Genomic DNA, 22,062 nt, shown 5'->3' on the forward strand with positions numbered 1-22,062 from the left:
ACAATCCTAATAACCTTGATTAATTGGGAACAGCCATTTCAATCAACTCATGGTAAAAAAAAGTTAGTCAAGTGGGTTTTACACTCATCTATAAACCAGAAGACTACAAAGTCACAGGTTGAAACCCCACTTACTACATTTGTGTTGCTGAGCAAGACACATAACGCTGAGTGTCCTGAACTGTCCCTGTAACTACTGATTGTAAGGTGCTCTAAGTAAGAGTGTAAGAGTGTCTGGTTAGTGCCGTAAATGTAAAAAAAGAGCTCAGTGAAGACCTGTTCCCAATTAAAAAGTAATTCCACACTATGGAAAATCTTAGAAGACGTATTAGGAAATCAAAAGTGACACCTGCTCTGGCATGTGCAAGAGGTGAAGATGAATCCAAGGATCCAAAACAAGGCCAACATGAACAATGAGGGCCATGCTAGTGCCAACATCTCAAGGCAAGGCATACTGCTGGATTCCAAGGATGCAGACCACGAAAAAGGGAAAAATGTCACCTGATGCCTTCTGGTCTTCTATTTTGTAGTCAGATGATAAAAAAATGAATTCTTTGACCACAATATAGGCTTTATTTGGTGTAAAAAAAAAAGAGAAGCATTGAACCCCATGAACAGTCAGGCGTGGTGGTGGAAACATAATGCTTTGGAGTTGTTTTTCAGTCAAGGGGTCAGGAAACCAAATCAAAGTAAATGGCACCATGAAAAAACTACATCACGATGACTACATCACGATTCTCAACATCAGGCAATTTTCAGGGAGACTTGGCCTTGGAAAGCACAATGACCCAAAACACACAGCAAAAGTGGTGAAGAAGTGGTTAGCTGACAAAAATATTAACGTTTTGCAGTGGTCCAGTCAGAAACCTTACCACAGAAACCTTTTCCACTGATTATTGAAAAGGGTATGAATACTTGTGTATGACATTTTTTGTCCAAATGTAAATAAAACAAGGCAATACTTTTTCACAATGATATTCCTTATACATTTGGGAGATCCTGTATCATTTCCAGTCAGAAAGTAACTTCTTGGTTAAATAAAACTAACTATAAGTCAAAATTTGGTTAAGGAAGTGGCCCTGTAATCAGAAGGTTGCCGGTTCGAATCCCGAACCGCCAAGGTGACACTGAACAAAGCACCGTCCTTTACCGTTACTTTAAACACAGATTTCTTCCTATTGTTCAGCAGATCACCATTTGCATCACGTTGACGGCCGCCACCCTAAAGGTAAAGCCAAAAACGAGAACCACACCTCCCAATGGCAGACATAGTTCCAAACAGGATAGTACATTACATTGCACATTGTAGTCAGCTTTTAATACCAATGCCCTACTTTTGATGTGCAAATTACAGAAATTGTGCACACACTGGATTACAGAAACATGTTAATAGTTTCCATTTTTCATTTGGAACTGATGCAATTTTTAATTTGTAGCTATTGATAATAATTTATGTTTGAGTGGTCAATGTAATTATCTTCAATATGACCAATAACAGCAGTTTAGCTATTGCTTATTGTATTGCTCAGGAAAAAATATATATTTTATATCTTAAGGACAGACAGTAAATACTGAAACTTTTATAAAAAAAGAAACACACTCCCACGGTAACAGCTTGTCTATGTCAAACGATGGCATCAAACCCAACAGTTTACGATCAGAAAATAATGAGACAAAATTAGCCATATGTACTGGGAAGCGTTTTGTACCTCACACACACACACAACACACAAATGGCATCATATAATGAACAGTTGCTTATTTTTAAGACTGGCGGTCCGCTGAGAGTTTGCTGTTTGTTTGAGATGGTCAGCCCAGCTGGCCATTACCAGCCCAGAAAGGAAGTAGATGACATCAAGACCTTCTCAGCTCTCTCTGTGAGAGGTGCATCATGATGATACACAAGTAAACATAATTGTTTGAAGGTGAATGTGTGTGTGTCTGTGTGTGTGTGTGTCTGTTGGGGGTGAGGGCAGAAAATGCTTTCCCTCTCCCAGATTCCCAAAGTATGAGCTAAAAGGCTGATTTACATTTATATTGCGAGCCGAGCTCATGACTGTAATTTCTGTCATGCAACACACCACCACCCTCTCTCCACACACACACACACACACACACACACACAGACTCTATCATGAACAGCTCTCACTGCCTGTACCGGACAGGGAGAAAGATGGGTGAAAATGTTCAGGTGTGATACCGGGCTGGAAGATTCCGGCAGGTGCTGAAGTAGTTACAGGATCAGGAGCTCAATTCGTCAAAGTGCCTCCCATCCCACCACGCAAAATACATCTCCCGTGCTCTGCTCCATGCAGGATTTAACAGGCTTGTCAATGCGTTTACTTGGATGTTTGCTCACATACTTCAACACCTGCCAAAAGGCAGACTGTAACAAGCATTCCGACGACAGGAAAAAATGTCTGGCAACAACAACATTCCATGATAGAGAAAGACACCACAAGAAAACAACAACATTTATTTCTTATATAGCCCAAAATCACATACTGTATGTTTCAATGGGTTTTGACAGGCCCTACAGTTGACACCCCCCACATTTGACCCTTCTGCGCACAAGGAAGAAAGGAAGAAACCTTGAGAAGGAGTGATACAGAGAGGGACCCCCTTCCAGGGTAGAGTGAGCATGCAAGTGGTGTCAGTGCAGGGTTTGTGATTGTCCAATAAGAAAAAAAGGCCTATAGTTGTAGAGGTGGAGAAGTCCAAAATGTAGTCCAGTGTCATCGTATACATTACGTGTCCATTATGATGCTACTGGTCCATTTGAAGATCCCTGAAGCTTAAGATGTTATGGAGGTGGAGACTGTGGTTACCCTCTGGTTCATTTCATGCTAAGTCCTCATTTAGCAGTTGCCAGAAACCAGGATTTATCTCCTGGTCTCTTCACTGGAGTCTGCCAGTTCTTGGAGAGAACAAACAGAATCAGCAGCAGACAGTGGCATTGTACGATACTGAAATATGTGGTTATAGTGCAACAGTGGCCTGGTACCCTAACTAGGAGAGCCTAACTAAGGTGAATTTAACACTGTCTGTGCTTAAAAGGGTGACAGTGTGATAAAGTGGACTTGTTAATTGACACTGTGTCTGGGACTTTAACAGAACGCCAGAGAAAACAGATGTGTTTTCAGTTTAGATTTAAACACTGAGACTGTGTCTGAGTCCCGAACACTGACTGGCAAGACGTTCCACAACTGCAAAGCTCTATATGAGAAGGATCTGCTCCCAGCTGTGACCTTCTGTACTTTGGGTACCAGTAGTGACCCTGCACCCGTTGATTGGGCATGGCGAGTCATAAATAACTAAAAGTTCACTCAGGTACTGCAGGATGAGATCATTTAGAGCTTTATAGATCAAAGGTAGGATTTTATACTCAATCCTAAATTTGATGGGTAACCAGTGCAGTGATTGTAAGACTGGGGTGATGTGGTCAAATTTCCTAGTTCTAGTTAGAACTCTGGCTGCAGCATTCTGTACTAGCTGAAGTTTACTCATGCACGTACTAAAGCATCCAGACAGTATTGCGTTGCAGTAATAAATGCATGGACCAACTTTTCGTGCATTGAGATGCTATTTTTTATTTTTGCAATATTTCTAAAATGAAAGAATCCTAGTGATATTATCTACATGCAAATCGAATGAGAGACCTGCATCAATGAGGACATCTAGATCCTTTTTTCAGTATTTGGTGAGATAGAAAGGCTATCCAGAGTTATGATGTAGTCGAACAGCTTGCTTCTGGCTGCTTGAAAACAAAATAGATAACAACATTTATATTTTCACTGACCTAGGTTACTGTATCTCATACTACACACACACTCATAATCAGAAACAGAATTGCATTTCATTCATTATGAAAAGAATGTCCATAAAGAAGAAATTAAGAGGTTTGGAGACATGCCTCCTTCAGTAAACACATTCTGAATATAATAATCTTATTAATGCTCTTTATTGCATGCTAGCTGTAGTTACATTATCTTCAGCTAAGGTTAGTGCAGCGAATTCTAAAGGGTTGATATTGTCAGCAGATTAAATCTATTTAACCTGATTATTGATTCAGTTTGTGCGCTCCAACTGAGCAGCAACCTGTCCAATCTGGCAACATTGCAAGGCCATTTGAGCATCAAATGTGAATAGTTTAGTTTGGGACCAATACATACATTGTAAAAGTATAGCAATATAGATCATAATTATGCTTTTATCAAAACATACACTACCATTCCAAAGGCACATTTAGAAATGCATCAACTTAATCAAAACCCTCTACAGTGAACTGGCCAAATCCAGTTGAGTATTAAGATTATTCCTCTATGTCATTATTTCTAACTTTGCAAATAACTTCTTTTTTTAAGGAAACCAATGAAATTTCAAAATGACAAATGCTAGTGTACCTTAACTTATAAAGGGGCAGTGGTGGCCTAGCAGGTAAGGAAACTGAGCCGTAATTGGAAAGGTTTGAATCCCAAAACGGCACGGTTCCACTGAGGTCCCCTTGAGCAAGACACCGTCCCCGCACACTGCTCCCCGGGTGCCTTTCAAGGCTGCCCACTGTTCACCACTGTTCACATTTCTTTGTGTCACCCTGTGCTGTGCTGTGCTGCAGCACTTTCACCTTCACATTCGAAATTATGCAACATTATAGTGTGTTAGTCCATATTATAGAGACTGATAGATAAACTGTGCTCTCAACTTCTCCTCTGGAGTTTTCTGGACTCCTGCCCCCTGCTGGAATCCTTTGCTCAACCCACAACTATAATGTATGTAGACTGCAGGATTTCACTTGGCACAATATCCAACCAGTTCCCAGACACAACCATTTTTGGTAAATGAGTCTTCACAAAATATTCTGCTGCTGCTTTATCAGCTCTGTGTACAATGTGTCCGGCAAAATTTCCATTCCGCGGTTTTATTATGTTCGTCTGTTAATATACACACTGTTGCAAGACAACAGAGAGGAATTAGTTCTGTCCATGATGCGGAATAGTTTTTGTCTTTTGTGTATTTCTACATAATCACAGGATAAAAAGGATGTGCCATGTTGCTAAACCATTGCGTCCTATACAGACCTAAGACATTTGCACACATAAAATGGAATCATCTGCTGCCAAGAAGCCCATTTGTATCTCAGTGTTATATATCGAGTTAACTCAGGGCTCCAGAACACACGGATCCTGCGGACTCAGCGGCAGAACCGAGCTCTTCACATGCTTGTAAAGTCAAATGTAAGTTTCTTCCTCCTCTTTTAAAATGATTTGTATTGCATTGGTTTTTGTTGCACTCTTGACTGCCAGAGGAGAGTCACAAAGCCGCACGCTGCTTGGAAGTCGGAGTGTGGGCTGATGAATGCAGAGCAGCAGCAGCAGCGCCTGTGATGGGAGAGCGGCTCTGACAAAGCTACAGGCTCACATGGCGCTAAGCATTGCACCATAATTGCTTTCAAACTGCGGCGCCAGCAGCAGGGAGGAGGGAAGAAAGACTGCGTGATTTGTTTCTGCTTAAATCATGCTGTTTACTGTCCTGTAAAACACAGCAACCCACTTAAGTGTGTAGTTTGTAAGCGGGGGACATTTTTTATTTTTTGTAAAGGGGGTAGGGATTGAAAAGGCCTTCTTTAATTGTAACAACACTCTCCTGAAAAAAAAAAAAAAACACAAAATTGTATTAACATCTCTGTGCCAACCCTCTGATTCTGCTGACACCATGTGCAGATATTTGTAACTTTTCTTCTGGCGAGGGCCAGTCCACTGGTGTCTGGAAACTGTAAAAACCCAGAGAAACTCCCCATTTCCACTGGCCAGTGGTACGAGGACGACTCAGGGACGCACCATATTTAACAGAGGAGAGTGGAAACAGAGTCTGGAGACTGGGTACACAGATCTGGCTGGAGGGTGATGTGGATAGAAAACTGGGCCCAGAGCAGGGGTGTGTGTGCAGTGTGTGCTGTGCTGTTTGCCAGGCTCAGAGCCGGACCTTGTAAATAAGAGTGGAGCGCATTTGTGGATGCATTTAGTGAAATATTACAAATGGACACACGCACAGTTTATAAGACACATATTAACCAAACAAGTATTATTGGACATGTTGTGTATTTTTGGGGTGGTATACGACCACCACATGTTGACATGCGCGTGCATGAACCCACGCTGACACCGCGCGCGCGACCCGGGGCGCGTCCCAAGCGGCTTCGGCAGCCCACAGCAGATTTACACTTCGCAGTGACATAAACACGACCGCGCTCTTTCTTAACGCGCCTTAACGTCCGCTTCTAAAGGGAAATAAGAAGGAAGACGGGCTGGAACTGCACTCACCGAATCCAAGGAGCCACAGGAACGGGAAGACCCTGGTGATCATGGTCACCGGGAAAAGGACGGGAAAGTCCCTTCAGTGGAGCTCAGTCTTATTAACAGTGTCAGAGGAGACACTATATTATCTTTTCTCCTTTTTTCCTCCTCCTTCTTCTTCTTCTTCTTCTTCTTCTTCTTCTTCACCGTTTCTGGTAATCTCCCCGCGCGCGCGCACTGTTTTCTGTCCAAACGCAATGAAAGTCCAGCGCAGCTCCGTCCAGATATATTAATGTTTGTGTGTGTTTGTGTGTGTGTGAGAGAGAGAGTGAGAGACGCATACACACAGTTGGTGCGCTTGCACGTCTCCTCTCCTCTCCTCACTGGTCTCCACTAGTGCGCTCCCAGCATCAGCGGCGGCGGCGGCGGCGGCGGCGTGACTCCGCCCCCTCCACCCGTCCCTCCCAGCGCAACGTTCAATCAAGTAACAACGTAAATACACAACTGTAACTGTTGAAAAAAGCACTACATAACAAAACATAATTAGAATAAGGAGCACAATAATAATATTATACATTCCAATAATAAAACAATACATTATGAATGTTGTTTTGTTCTATTGTTAGTAGCAATATGACCAATAATATTATTAGTAGACCAATATTATTGTTATTACACTACGAAATAACATCAATACATTTCAGATTATATGAAATATTTGTACAGTATAAATTTGCTTCAATTAACATGCAAATTGCACTCTGTTAAGGTAGAGCACTTCTGTATGTAAATGTCTGTCAGTAAGTCTTCAGCTGTCCAAGGAAGGTTTTTGTGGGGTTGTGCTGGTCAAACCAGCTAATACATGCCACAAAATGTTGAATTTTTCAACAGGGGAGAGGGTTACTAATTTGTTCATTTCTTGTTTCTTCATTATGTGGTCTTTAAAAAAAACTGATTGTCAATATTGTCCATTTACTAACTATAAAGCTATTGTGGCACCCTAAAGCCAGTTTGGCTGTGCCTTAAATTTTTGTTGGACGTGTGAGTGAGTAAAATATTCAATAATGATAACACTCATACCATACCATATTTATTTATAAGGCACTTTAACACTTTAACACATTAAAATGAAAATTAACCAGAACAGGACAGATATGGACAAAAAGTTCATTAAAAATTAAGAATAAAAAGAAAACAAAATAAAATAATGATGCAATTTGAATTAAGCAAGGGGTTGAATAAAACAGAAAATATTTAAGACAACATATTAAAAGAAGAAAGAAAGGACTAAGAAACCACATGAAACACTGCATAAGAACACCGTATAAGAACCCAGTCACATTGTGTTAAAAGCCAGGGTGTAAAAGTGAGTTTTTAAACGAGATTTAAACACAGTGATTGACGGAACCTGTCTGACACTGATTGGTAGGTCATTCCATAGACATGGGGTGGCCACTGCAAAGGCTTGTAATTTGACCTAGGAACAGACAATAGTCTCTGGCCTGAATGGATGGAATGTAAGAACAAAGAAGGTCTGACAAATAGGCTGGAGCTGAGCCATTCATTGATTTAAAAACAAATAAAAGAATTTGTACCAGTGAGAAAACGTACAGTTAAAAATGTTAAAAACAGACCCCTCTGAATAAAATTAAGTTTGGCGCACACAACCATTCTGCCAACATGGGTTATAGACACAATGAGAATGCCTTGAAAACTATGGTTTTAGGCAATGAAGGCTTTGCTCAGTGGCACCTTGGCGGTTCGGGATTCGAACTGGCAACCTTTTGATTATGGTCCGTTTCTTTCCCGCTGCCTCTGGAAAAGCTTTATCTGCCCCATGGACACCTCAATGATTTCTGTTCTTCATCTGTCTGTGAGATGAATAACTGCTTTTGGCAGCAGTATAGCATGCCAGGAGAAATTTCAGAGGCATTGTTTCAGAGGCAAAGTTGTTACCACTCAGCAAACAATAAACTTTTAAAATGTACATTCGGAATTTAGCTATATTTCGAACGCTGGTGTCCCTGGGGAGAACCAAGCATGAATATCAAAACGCGAATATCCTGGGTAACCGTATAATGTCAGTGACAGTAGCTTATGCTTTATCTTTCCCTCTCTATGAATATGTATTTTGTGCTGCCCCAGTGAATGCGTGGAACGCAATCAAACGTATTTCTCCAGCTAAAGTCTCCAGAGTCATCTTCATATTTCTGTAAATCCATGCAATCGATGAACAACAGAACTGCGTCTTCAGAGGACTGCATACAAACAAGTTCAAAGTCTTTTCTTTTCAGGTCAAAGTGTTAAAGAAGCCAAAAAATAAACAAAATCAATGTTCCTCGTGTTGGCAGATTGGCTAAATATGAACAACTTGTAGTCTTGAACTTGTGACATAAATGACAGTTTATGTAAACAGAGTTTCTTTTGTAAGTCACGTGCAGGTATGCATTATTTCAAAACATGATGATATATGAAAATTAAGATGAGTTGGAAACAACCAAACGTCTCAAAGCATTGTATGCATAGAGGGCATGGGAATATGCATAGAGGGCATGGGAATATTTTAACCTCTGTGATTAAATAGTCATTTTCTCCTTTGAAAATAACTATTTAAAATAACCTTCAACAGTAGCATTTTCACCCCATTGGTTACCATGGCGATTCTGATTTCATCTGCTGAAAGGGCTTGACATGGGAGGTCAAGGTCTGAATAAAGGTTTAATGTTCTTTATTTGTCCTGTACATATTAAATACATTTTGTGAATTTGCTAGTTTAGGTCACGTTGCTCTATTACTGTTGATTTTGGATTTTATTCATTAATTAATTTCATCAATTGTTTTCAGCACTTTATATACCAATACATTGACAGATATCAATTCTTTTATTGATATGGATTTGTGATTATTATGTTGAAATGTGACATTTATCTTCATTTTCAGCTTTCTAAAAGCTGTCTGATGGTTTTTAAAGCCCCATTACCAGAAAAGCCACCAACTACGACTTTAGGTTGTTTTTACATCAAATGTATCTTCTGAAATTGTCTCATCAGACCATAACACATTTCTACATGCTTTTGTGAGAGTTGATAATGTTTGGTTTTTTTTGGTTTTGTTAATTGTAACTGGGTCAGAATGTTTTTCTTGATAAGAATATTATTCCATCTTGCAACCCTACCCTATAGTCCGGATATACTTTCATCAGTTTTCCAAAAAAAATCCAGCAATGACACAGTTGTTCCTTAATTTCTCCACTTTTTGATGACTGTCTACAGTCGTCCATGGTATAATCCAAAACTGTGGAAATAATTTGTACTTTTCCCCTGACTGACACCTTTCAACAATTAGATCCTTTTGATCCATTAAGCTCTCTGTGAACCATGGCTTTTGATATAGCAGGAGTAAATGTCATGAAAATACCAGCACAGTTGAACTTTATTTGAGGTTAATAAGAGTCTCTTAAATTGATTAAAGGTTCTCTATTATGAAAACATCACTTTGAGAGATTATATAACATTGATATGAGTACCTCTAGCCTGTCTATTGTCCTTCAGTGCCTAGAAATGGCGATAGGTATAAAGAGTCAGAGAGTGACAGCTCAGACGGTTGGATCTGGAATTTGTCCCCTTATGTCATCATAAGGGGAATGGTTACCTCCCCTTTCTTGTTCTTTGTCCACCCAGAAAATTTCCCACCCCTCCCCTGAAAAAGGAACTCCACCAACTGTCATGTCTTGAATATGTGCGAATTAATTTTTTTCTGGAAAAACTCTGACATGACTTCCTGTCTGTGATAAATATTGTGGTTGGTGAATGGTGTTCGCGCCACCTCTCTCCACCTCATTAGCATTTAAAGCTACAGACACAAAAATGGCGTGTTTGCCCGAAGGTTGCCACTTCAAATTCCACACCACCAAGGCGGCATTGAGGTCCAACTGAGGAAAGCAAAGTCCCCACACACTGTGCCTTTCATGAAGAGCTTCTGAAAGAAGAAGTAACAGGTCTGTGAGGGCCAGAATTCTTGCTTGCTTGTAGGTGCTAAATACTTATATCCGCAACATTATACAAATAAATTATTTAAAAACCATACAAAGTGATTTCCTAGGATTTTTAAACATTTTGTTTCTCACAGGGGCAGTGGTGGCCTAGCAGTTAAGAAAGCGGACCCCCAATCAGAAAGTTGACGGTTCGAATCCTGGTCCATCAAGGTGCCACTGAGGTGCCACTGAGCAAATTACCATCCCCACACACTGCTCCACGGGTGCCTTAAAAGGCTGCCCACTGCTCACCAAGGGTGATGGGTTAAAAGCAGAAGACACATTTCGTTGTGTGCACCGTGTGCTGTGCTGCAGTGTTTCACAATGACAGTCACTTCACATTCATAGTTGAAGAGCACCTATAATGATAATTACAGACTTTTCTCATCTTTTTAAGTGGGACAACTTACACAATCAGTTGCAGAGGCTCAACCTGGGGCTCATATGAGGAACAGGTGCCATATTGAGGTAATTGTGAATAAGGTGTTTTAGAATCTTACAAGCATTTAAAAAATTGGTGAGGTACAATTGCTCTTAGAATGCAACCCAGAACCAGAACTCTCTTTTGATATTATTCAGATCAGACAAAACTTGTTTCTTTGTCCTCTGCCTGATGGAGAGACCTACTGAGCCACTGCTGATTCAATAGAAGGATCGTACAAAAACATTGTAGATACATTACAAGAGAAACTTTCCGTCCTCACCCAACAGCAGGATACTCTTCTTAACTGTCATCTCTGAGCAGATGTCAAGGGAGCAGAAGGCCTAGTGGTTCACACATCGATGGCACCGCATGTGTGAACAGTCAGCAACACAGGAAAACCACAGTTATTGAGTAAACCAATCAATACATTATTGATAGGTATGAGCTCCCTGTTGACTTGTCCTACTTCATTCTAGCCAGGCCAAGAGCATTTTGCTTTCTGAAGTGATGGATTAGTCTCTAATACGGCAAGTATGAGATTACCATTGTTCCTTTAAACATCACACACACATACACATTTTAAGGTGAATCCTATATTTCTCATTTATCATCACTGTATTTTTCACTTCTTTATATCCGACATAGCAACTGGCAAGAGATGTAACAATCCCACAGCTTTCCAGAAATGGAGGACAGATTTTTATTTTCTGTGATGTTTCATGTCAAAACACCGCAGCTCAAAACAAATTCATTTGTCAGCCTGTTGCAAGTTTGTGGATGGGAGCGGAGATCAGGACTCCCACTTGGCCAAGGCAGAGCGTTCAGCTTTTTTTTTTTGCAATAGGTTTGATTGGTTCCACATTTCTTGCATTTTTATTGCCAGAAGCAGGTCCATTTTGCGCATTCATTTTGTCATGATTTGTAAGAATAAGCACAATTTTTCATTCTAAAAACTAAAAAACCCCCCAAACCAGTATTTTAATTACATGATTTTAATTGGTCAACATTAAGGTCAATGTTGCATGCTGAATTTAATCATGCATGTCACATACATGACACTAATGGTGCCCAAAGGAAGACATCTACAGACAAGTGTGATGTTGACATGTCATGGTTTCCGCACAACCGCCATGCCTGCAGGGAGTGCCTGGCTGCCCCCGGGCCATCTGCCTGGTAGCACAGTTGTGGCCAAAATTTTTGAGAATAACACATTAACTGGTTTTCACAAAGTTTGCTGCTTCCATTGTTTATGGCAATTTGCATAAACTCCAGAATGTTATGAAGAGTGATCAGATGAATTGAAGTCCCTGTTTATCATTAAAATGAACTTACTCCTAAAAGAACATTTCCACTTCATTTCAGCCCTGCCACAAGTGAAAATGAAGTGATTGTGTTTGTGTGCTGACAGTGCACACAACAATGTGCAATGTGTCCTCTGTATTTAACCCATGTGGTCCGATTGTCCGAGGTGGGGGAGGGGTGTACTGTTGTACGCACGCTAGATGTTTGTGTAAAAAGTTTTAGCATGTTGTACCCTCATGTGAAGTCAAGTAGTACTGAATTGAGTTTTGCATCATTGAAGTCTCCCTTAACGATGAAGAAGCCGTCTGGGTGGACTGTCTTTAGGTTGCTGGATACTGGCTTGCTTACCATGCTTCTGCCTCCTCGCGTACCACTTTTGATGAACTTCTGCAAGGCCATGAGGTCTTGGTGGAGCAGCGATCTGCCTGCTTGGCGCTTGGACAATATCACCACAGTCAGTGGTCATTTACAGTGGGTACGGAAAGTATCAGACCCCCTTAAATTTGTAACTCTTTGTTATATTGCAGCCATGTGCTAAAATCATTTAAGTTAATTTTTCCCCTCATTAATGTACACACAGAACCCCATATTGACAGAAAAATACAGAATTGTTGACATTTTTGCGGATTTATTAACAAAAAATCTGAAATTTCTAATGGTATTCAGACCCTTTGCTATGAAACTCATATATTTAACTCAGGTGCTGTCCATTTCTTCCCATCATCTTTGAGATGGTTCTACACCTTCATTTGAGTCCAGCTCTGTTTGATTATACTGATTGGACTTGCTTAGGTAAGCCACACAGCTTACAGCTCATAATGCATGTCAGAGCAAATGAGAATCATGAGGTCAAAGGAACTGCCTGAAGAGCTCAGAGACAGTATTATGGCAAGGCACAGATCTGGCCAAGGTTAGAAAAAAAAATTCTGCTGCACTTAAGGTTCCGAAGTGCACAGTGATTTCCATAATCCTTAAATGGAAGACAAAGAGTCTTGGAGGGAGATGGGAGAAACTTGTAGAACGTCAACCATCACTGCAGCCTTCCGCCAGTCAGGGCTTTATGGCAGTGGCCCGACAGTAGCCTCTCCTCGAATGGAGTTTGCTAAAAAACACCTCAAAGACTCCAAAAAGGTGAGAAATAAGATTCTCTGGTCTGAGACCAAGATAGAATTAAGGCCAAAAAGTTCTAAAATAATGAAGAAGTGGCTTCACAACAACCGAATTGAGCATCTTTGGAGAGACCTAAAACTGGCTGTCAACCAACATTTACCATCCAACCTGCCAGAACTGGAGAGGATCTGCAAGGAGGAATGGCAGAGGATCCCCAAAGGTGTGAAAAACGTGTTGCATCTTTCCCCAAAAGACTCATGGCTGTATTAGATCAAAAAAGTGTTTACTACTACATACTGAGCAAAGGGTTTGAATACTTACAACCAACATGGGGTGATGTGTGTACATTTAATGAGGAAAATAACAAACTTAAATGATTTTAGCAAAGACGAATATAACGAAGAGTGAAATCTAAGGGAGTCTGAATCTGTTTACAGTGGGTACAAAAAGTAATGTTGCAATTTTGGAGTCTCACTAACTCATCTTCATCAGGATTGATTAGATGGTTTTCAGTGTTGAGAAGTTGTTGACTATTGTCAAGGTTTTTGTCTGTGGTTCTGATGGTCATAATCATCTTTTATACAACACCAAAACAAAAATAATATACGTAAAGTGTACTATGGCCAGGACCCGTTGTGGCCACTGCAACCTAATGTGCCATCATCTTGGGTATTCAACAGTTAACTACTGTATTTTCCCAAAATTTAAAAATAATAATGTTTTTTTATAATACACTTTACATTTAACTAATAAAAATCATTTGGCTAAGATACAGCATTGAAAAACCTGACAAAAAAATTATACAAATATTTGCTAAATAAAAATGTTTTCAGGCTTTTCTTAAAGCAGGTCACATCCTGTGGAGCCTTCAAATGTGGAGTGGTAAGTATAGTAGGGGCAATAGGGAGAGTAGCAAGTGATGATTGGATTATTTGGATCTTTTTTTTCTTTTTTTTAGTTTATTATTGAGCAGTCAGTGAATGAGTTCGTGGCTGGAGAAGATAAGGATTTGTAGAAAAGAGTGCTTTGGAGTCAACCAGGTTATTGAAATTTATGGATGCTTCTTTGAGGGTCCTTGCATACCATTTGTGGTGCTCCTTGTACTAGTAGACCCAAAGCTAAACCAGCTGTCTTTATGTAACCAGGTGATTAATATCAGTGAAATTTCTGCGAGTATGCGCAAAAAAATTGCAGACAAATTGTGAGCGTGAACACAAAGTTGAACCTGTTTGTGCTAGTTGTGGCAGAAGCATGCATTGTTTTCTGGATGGAAGCTCTTCCAGGAGGGTTGAGTGAACGGGGATGCAACTAATTTTTGGTGTTACATGACGAGACTGTATGCTAATGGTACTTTGTGTTCTTTTTAGAGTGCCACTGCCATATTATTTAAAACTGTAAGTGTTGTAAAGTTCTTTTATGCTGCATCCATAACTTATCTCTGTTGATTTTCTCATCTGCCATTTGTTAATTGAGGTGGATACCAAAAGCTACAAAATTATGTCTGGTTAAAGAAAAAGGAAACAGCAGAAATAACAAAATCCTTTGAATAATTATTAAATGTTATTTAACAGCACACAGTACTAATTGTCCCATGACTGTATGGACCAGCACATAACAGGACGTGAAAACAGTGACAGTTAATTCCCAACATTCTTAATTTGAACTGTGTTCTCTGCTCAGTCATTGAGTTCCTCTCATGATCCACATCAACTTCATCTTAGTAAGCCTGATCCTTGTTTTTTTCCTCAACCTCATTTTCTCTGACATTCAAATTTTGTCACGTACACAGTCATACACAGTATGATATGCAGTGAAATGCTTGTGCGACTGCTGTTGACCTCAATATTACAAATATGCAAATATAAACAAATATTACTAATTATTTTTTTAAACATAACGAGCAGGGAAATATTTTTGGTAAAATATTTGTTGTATAGTGAAGATGTGCAAATGTGTAAAGTGAAGCTGTGCAAATGGATTCAATGCTTATACAGAAATATTTGTAGTGGCGGGAAGATGTTCCATCTCTGAGTCCAGAAGTTGTTTGAAAAGTGCAGGAGTGTATTCGTGTTCTGTCCTATGTAGTGTTGTGGTTGAGAGCTCGTATAGCCTGCGGGAAGAAGCTCCTCCTCAGAGATTCTCTCTGTGTTGGACCTCAGGGAGCAGAAGCGCTTCCCTGATCGCAGCAGAGAGAACAGTCCATTGTTTGGGTGTTGGGGTATCTTCCTGGCCCTGGTCCAGCACTGCTTGCTGTAGATCGATTAAAGGTCAGGGAGCTTGGTACAGATGATGTGTTCAGCTGATCGAACCACCCGCTGCAGGGCTCATCTGTCCTGCATGGTGCTGTTCCGAAACCAGGTTGCGATGTGTCCCATCAGGATGCTCTCTATGGTGCAGGAATAGAAGGTTCTTAGCACCTTGGAGGGCAGTCTAAAGTCTCTCAGGTGTCTGAAGTGGTAGAGATGCTGCCGGACCAAGGTCCACTCTCTCCACTGGGCTCCTGTTGATGACAGGGTAGTTCCGCTCCTGCTTAGTACTAAAGTCCACTATCAGCACTTTTGTCTTGCTGAAGTTCAGATGAAGATCCCTCTGTCCCTCTGGCACCAATTCTCCAGATTTCCGACCTCCTCCAGGTAGGCTGTCTCCTTATTGTCAGAGATCAGGCCCACCACGACAGTGTTGTCAGCAAACTTAACGATGTAGTTGCTTGCACAGTCATGGGTGTACAGAGAGTATAGCAAGGGGCTCAAAAGACAGCCCTGGGGGGCTCCAGTGCTGAGAGTGGCTGAGACATGTCCACCCATCCTTACTGCATGTGGTCTCCCAGTTAGGAAGTTGGAGATCCACTGACTGAGAGATGAGCTGAGTCCCAGCTGCACCAGCTTGGTGGTGAGTGTGGAAGGGATTATCGTGTTAAATGCTGAACTGTTGTCAATGAAAAGCATTTTAACATTATTTCCCTTCTGAGTGTCCAGGTGGGTGAGTGCGGTGTGGAGGAGATGAGAGAAAGAACCTCATAGAGAGAGCTCCTGCTCTCCCTCTTGTGACAGCTCCCGAGCCACAATCGGCACTCCCTAAGCAATGAAATGGGGTAGATTGTGGCTGTGAAGTCCAGAACATCTCTATCTTTTTTTAATAGAGCTACAGCCATACAGATACCCCATGCCTCATACACAGATCGTGATATTACTATTACTGCTCACCGGGCAGATAGCCAAATGGGCTGCTCCACGTCTCACCTATGAAAAATTTGTGAAAGAACTCAAAACTGAATTATGTCATTTAGACAGTGAAGTCTACACCAGGGCACGTCCTCCATCAGAAGTTTCACTGGACTCCACTGCCCTACTTATGCTTTTCCTCAAGGGACTGAGTGCAAAATTGAGTGCAACCTTTAATTATTATTAACAATTATTACAAAATATTGAGTTTAAAAGCAATAAACATGTATTGGAATATTATGGGAATGTATTTTTTCATTCAGATATGTAAATTAGAAAGTATACATTGTTATAATAGTCAATTAATTTGGAAACCAAATTGAATAAAACTGATTTGGAAAAATTAGTCATTAGATTAACTGATGCATTATAAAAAACATAAAATTTACATTATATTACAGATCTTACCTGTCAACCCCAACAGCTCCTGCACTTCCCTGTTATATATACCTTGACTTTCCTCATACCCTTGTATGTCGTCAACTTTGTCTTATCCTGTTTTTTTTACAACATTGACCACATTAGTGTTCTACTCTACTTCTTCTAGTTTTGGCTCCTGTGCCATCTGTTTGTAAAATGTAATAAAATAAACAAATGTCATGCAATTGTGCCCTCATGACACATTTTCCATTGTGTAACAAATGTTTGTTTTGTTTCTTTATATGAATTATACAAAAGGTGTAGGGCCAAAAAAGTTTATCATCACTTATTTATTATTCAACAACTGAGGGATTAAGCAGACAGACAAAGTCTGAGAAATTTTGGTAAGGCAAACCTCATTTTGATGCAAACAGTGGTTGAAAATGACAAAGTAAATGTAATGTACTACTGTACATTAATAGCTTTTTCATATATAAGAAAGTATTGAAATTTAGCCAAATGTATAATTCTTTCACTGTACTAAATTTCTAAAATCCAACAATATGTGCACATATGCAGTTGTGAAAGGCCTGTGACACAAAACTAAACAGATCAGTGTTTAAGTTTATGCACAAAATACGGATTTTAAATGTTTAATGAAGTTACACATTAATTTTAATCTGAAACTTTGCCTTTCTAAAATGATTTTTCTTTATTGCCTTCTATGTTTGGGACATATATCATTATCTCATCTTTCTAGAGAGATATTACAGTTGTTTCACCTAAAACAAGATTTCTATTACAAAAAAATAAATAGACATAATAAATCAGGATAAATTTTTCTTTTAATTCCTGAGTACATTAGAATTGCAAATTTAAAGGTAAGTCCTTGAATAACTCTGCCTATCTAAAGTACATGATTTGTGTGTACATGATTTACAGCTGGCGATACCACATATCACCTCATATGCATACGGGAGGGGGATAAGTGGAAAACCGGCTTCATCACCCCCTTAGGACATTATGATTGCCTGGTGATGCCCTTTGGGTTGTCCAACAGCCCAGCTGTCTTTCATGCACTCGTTAATGGTGTGCTGCATGACCTGTTGAACCTCTATGTTTTTATCTATCTTGACAATATACAGTTTTTTACCAGACCCCCCATCCATGTCAGAACAGTACTCCAGCATCTCCTCCAAGATAAACCCTCAAGTCTCCATTGGAACCCCCGTGCTGAACACCTTTGACCACAACACCCATCCTGACAAAGCCGGACCCACAACTACCCTTCACCGTTGAGGTCGACCCATCCAACCTGGGCGTCTGGGCCGTCTTGTTAAAGCGGAACCCTACTGACAACAAATTTCACCGCTGTGCCTCCTCCCACTAAATCTCAAAATTATGACGTTGTTACCCGGGAGCTCCTGGCAGTAAAGCTAGCCCTGGAAGAGTGGCTGGAGGAGGCGGCACATCCGTTCATAGTTCTCACCAACCACCAGAATCTGGCCTACATCCAGGAAGTCAGATTCCTCTACCCCTGTCAAGCCAGGTGGTCGCTATTGTTCACTTGCTTCAACTTCACCCCTGCCCTACATCCCTGGCACACAGAACATCAAGGCAGATGCCTTGTCCCGTCAGTACATCTGGGACGATGATGCCCTCACCCCCCACACGATTCTCCCAACTCCCTGCCTGTTAGCTCCCATGCGTTAGTCCATCATACAGGAAATAGTAGCCAGCCACGCCCAAGAAACACCTCTGCCTGACACCCCACAGACTGCACGACTCTTCCCCTAGTGCTTCACAAGTGGTCACCAACGCACACATGAGATCATTCAGTGGGACTTCTGATGGCTAGGGCCAGCCTGTGTTGGGACAGCCTGCCCTGTGTGCCCTTCCAACAAGGCTGACACACTGCCCACAAGGCTGACCCAGCCCTGATCCCATGTCTTATTGTCACAGGCTGCCATGGTCTGAACGCAACACAGTCATCCTCATCCTAGTGAATCATTTCTCAAAAGCAAATCAATTCATAGCTGTCCCTGGGCTCCCCACAGCTGATGTCGTCCTCAGGGAAAATGTGCTACATTATACCCCCCACAGGTCTCTTCTCAAACCAAGGGTCCCAGTTCATCGCCTGCTTCTGGCACTGCTTCTGGAAGCAACTGGGGGTATATGTCAGCCTGATGTCAGGTACCACCCAGAATCAAATGGTCAGACCGTCCAGATCAACCAGGAAATTGAAGAAGTATCTCCGTTGCAACAGTTTGACCCAACCAACCTTCTGGTCCAAGCACCTCCTCCATGTGAAGCTGGCTCTCAACCAGCATTGCACCTCAGTGACTGGCCTCTCCCCATTTGAGGCTCCTCCCTTTTGGTTGGTGGCCATTTGACAGGTCAACGGTGGCAACGGTGCATTCTCTTTACAAAATGTGGGTTTTGTGCCCTTTTGAAAATCAAAGCAAAAGCCCATATTTCATTCTCACAAAAATATGTACAAGCACTGCACTAACTTCTAAGTATTAGTGGCAAATTGCTTTTCAGATTTACACAGGAATAGGGATAACATAAAATATGTTGTCCAGTCACAGTCCTGGATGATCATAAGGGATCACAAGGGGCCTAGCAGATAAGGAAGCAGCCCCTTAATCAGAAGGTTGGCGGTTCAAAAGTTGCCACTGAGCAAAGTACCGTCCCCACACACTGCTCCCGGGTGCCTGTCATGGCTGCACACTGCTTACTAAGAGTGATGGTGTCACGTACGAGAGCTGACAGGAGAATGAAGTGCAGACGTGGGACATACTGCAAACAATGATTTATTGAACACAAAAACCAAAGCGCCGCGAGGGCCAAAAACAGGGAAAACAAAAGGGAAGAACATGAACAAACCTGCAGGCATGTACTGATTGCCAGAACTGAACAGAACAATTGTGTACAATATGTGTTTAACATTGTTTAAGTACTCAAGCGCTAGTTTTTGTGATCAAAGTGATATGTCACATGAGGGCTTGGAAGGCGCATATGCAAATATTGTAGAGGAAAAATTGCTTGGAAAATTGGGAGGGCTGGAGCAGGTGTAACAGGGGTGTTTGGGTTGGCGTGCACAGAGAGGAGATGAATTGGAGCAGTAGTGGAGAATCGTGGAAGAAGAGGCTGCCTCCTGCAGTCATGCTGCAAGGGGGGCTTCAGCACACAGTGGTGAAACAAAAGCAGTCTTTACAGTGAGGCACTGCGTGGGGGCATTTGAACTCTGTGTCTTCAGAAATGGGTTGGTACCAGCAGGATCCAGCAAACAATAGGAAAAGGCAGAAGTGGTTTCAGGGGGCTGGCGTTTGGTTTGTACCATCATGGTCAAAAATTGGTCAAAAGGCAGTCCAGACAAGAGAGAAAAGAGAGGTGAGCAAAACTGGACAAACCACTAATTATGAGTGAGTGAAAAACAACATGGCAGCCGGAGCTGACCCAAAGTTTGCTGATCCAGTGCTTTTAGATCTAAAAAGATCTGGAAACAACTGACAGAAACAACTGACAAAAAAAAAGATCTAAAAGCACTGTTGTTTCATTGTTGTCATGTGTAATGTTCCCTAATCGTTTTCACCTGTGTTAATTGTATAAAGCTGCCCTGTTCGTTTCTGTCCGCTGTCAGGTCTTTAACGTTATGTTCCGTGTCTACGTCTCGGATGTCTCCCCTGTCCTGTGATTCACCATTAAAACCCCTGTTTCGTGATGTCAGGTGAAAGCGTCCTTTATTCCTCGTCACTCTTCGTCCTCCTCTCCGTTCACTGCCGCGTCATGCCCGCATGGACGTGACAATGTTAAATCTGCCAAGCATGAAAAAAAGCACCTGTAACCTGTTGTTTTGTGGACTTGATGTGGCCCAGCACATCTTATCTTTTGATGGTCTGATTACTCTCTTTTGAACACTGCAGTGAATCTGTCAACTGTTGACAATGCAGATCAAGATATTTATTTCTCCATTGTGTGGGTGAGGAGTCGTGCAGTCACCATTGGGCTGAGTTATAAATTAAAATGCATTAACATGCATAACATCACTGACCTCACATTTTGGCCAAGCTGACAAGTGGAATTTAGCTCAAATGTGCTCATTTGCATTGATTCCTACAATTAATAATCAACATTCAGCATATTCCAGAATGTACATGACATGTTGACATCAAAGTGATTCATTTCCCACATTTCTCCTTAGAATAAAATGAGATGTAAGTGCTGTAGTGCCATGGTCATTGATTTGTAAATGTTACACATGCTTAATGTATTTCATTTGACTAGTCACTTATATATTTGCCAGTCCAGAATATGTACTATATTATATATGAGTATGAGTATATATATATGAGCACATGTATGTGTGTGTGTGTGTGTGTGTGTGTGCCACCTTGGTGGTTCAGGATTCAGAATATATAGCACTTATTCTGAACTGGTAAATATATATTAGGGGCAGTGATGGCCTAGCAGGTAAGGAAATGGACCCGTAATCAGAAGTTTTGAATCCTGAACCACCAAGGTGCCACTGAGCAAAACACACTGCTCCCCAGGCACCTATCATGGCTGCCCACTGCTCACCAAGGCTGGTGGGTTAAAAACAGAGGATATATTCTGTTGTTTGCACCACAGCTGCTGTGCTGTGTTTCACAATGACAGTCACTTTCACTTTCACTGAGGGTCACCAGTGTAGAGTCTACATGACGCAGACATGGGTCCTTTCCAAGTCTAGCTCTATCAGCCATTGCATAGAAGTTCTGGAATGTTCTTAGAAGGTTCTTGGAGAGAAGATATGGTAAGGGCATTTGTTCCTAAACACAAATTCAAACTGGATAGATGGGATTTTCAGTTTCTTTATGATGTCTCAGGAACAGAGGGTCGGTGCAGCTTGGAATAAGATGCATACACTTGACAATACAGGGCTTTTACTCATAACAAAAGCACATGAGACAGGACTGTGGAATCACATGGACAAACATCTTCCAATGTGCCTCAAACTCACCCCTGGGGAAGTCCGCTGATTTTCTCATCTTGGGTATCGCCAGGAGCACCAGGACCATGTGACAGGTCTCCTCAACCCCACAATAGCTTTTGGGGGCCATCAAGGTTCTGTCATGCTAGAGATAAACGAGAACATGGCATGTTCATTCTGTCAGGAACAGAGGGTTGTACAGCTGGATGCATGCACTCGACTTTCACAAAATGGGGGATTTACTCATGAGAAAAGAACATAAGACAGGACTGTGGACATGGACAAACATTCAATGAGAGTGCAGACTTCAAGAAAAACTCTTTTTTTACTCTGGATTTGACTCCC

The 22,062-nt window shown here is 41.2% G+C and overlaps 1 protein-coding gene across 1 annotated transcript in view; it reads left to right on the forward strand.

Moving 5' to 3' along the window:
• Positions 1-19,104, forward strand: part of LOC114792110 (cryptochrome-2-like) — a 48,498-nt gene extending 29,394 nt beyond the window's left edge. Inside the window, exon 4 of the mRNA XM_028982991.1 lies at positions 18,846-19,104. Within this exon, the coding sequence (XP_028838824.1) occupies positions 18,846-19,104 (259 nt within the window). The remainder of the gene's footprint in view (positions 1-18,845) is intronic.
• Positions 19,105-22,062: the final 2,958 nt, after the last annotated feature.

This window comes from Denticeps clupeoides, chromosome 6, assembly GCF_900700375.1.
Source record: "Denticeps clupeoides chromosome 6, fDenClu1.1, whole genome shotgun sequence".
NCBI lineage: Eukaryota > Metazoa > Chordata > Actinopteri > Clupeiformes > Denticipitidae > Denticeps > Denticeps clupeoides.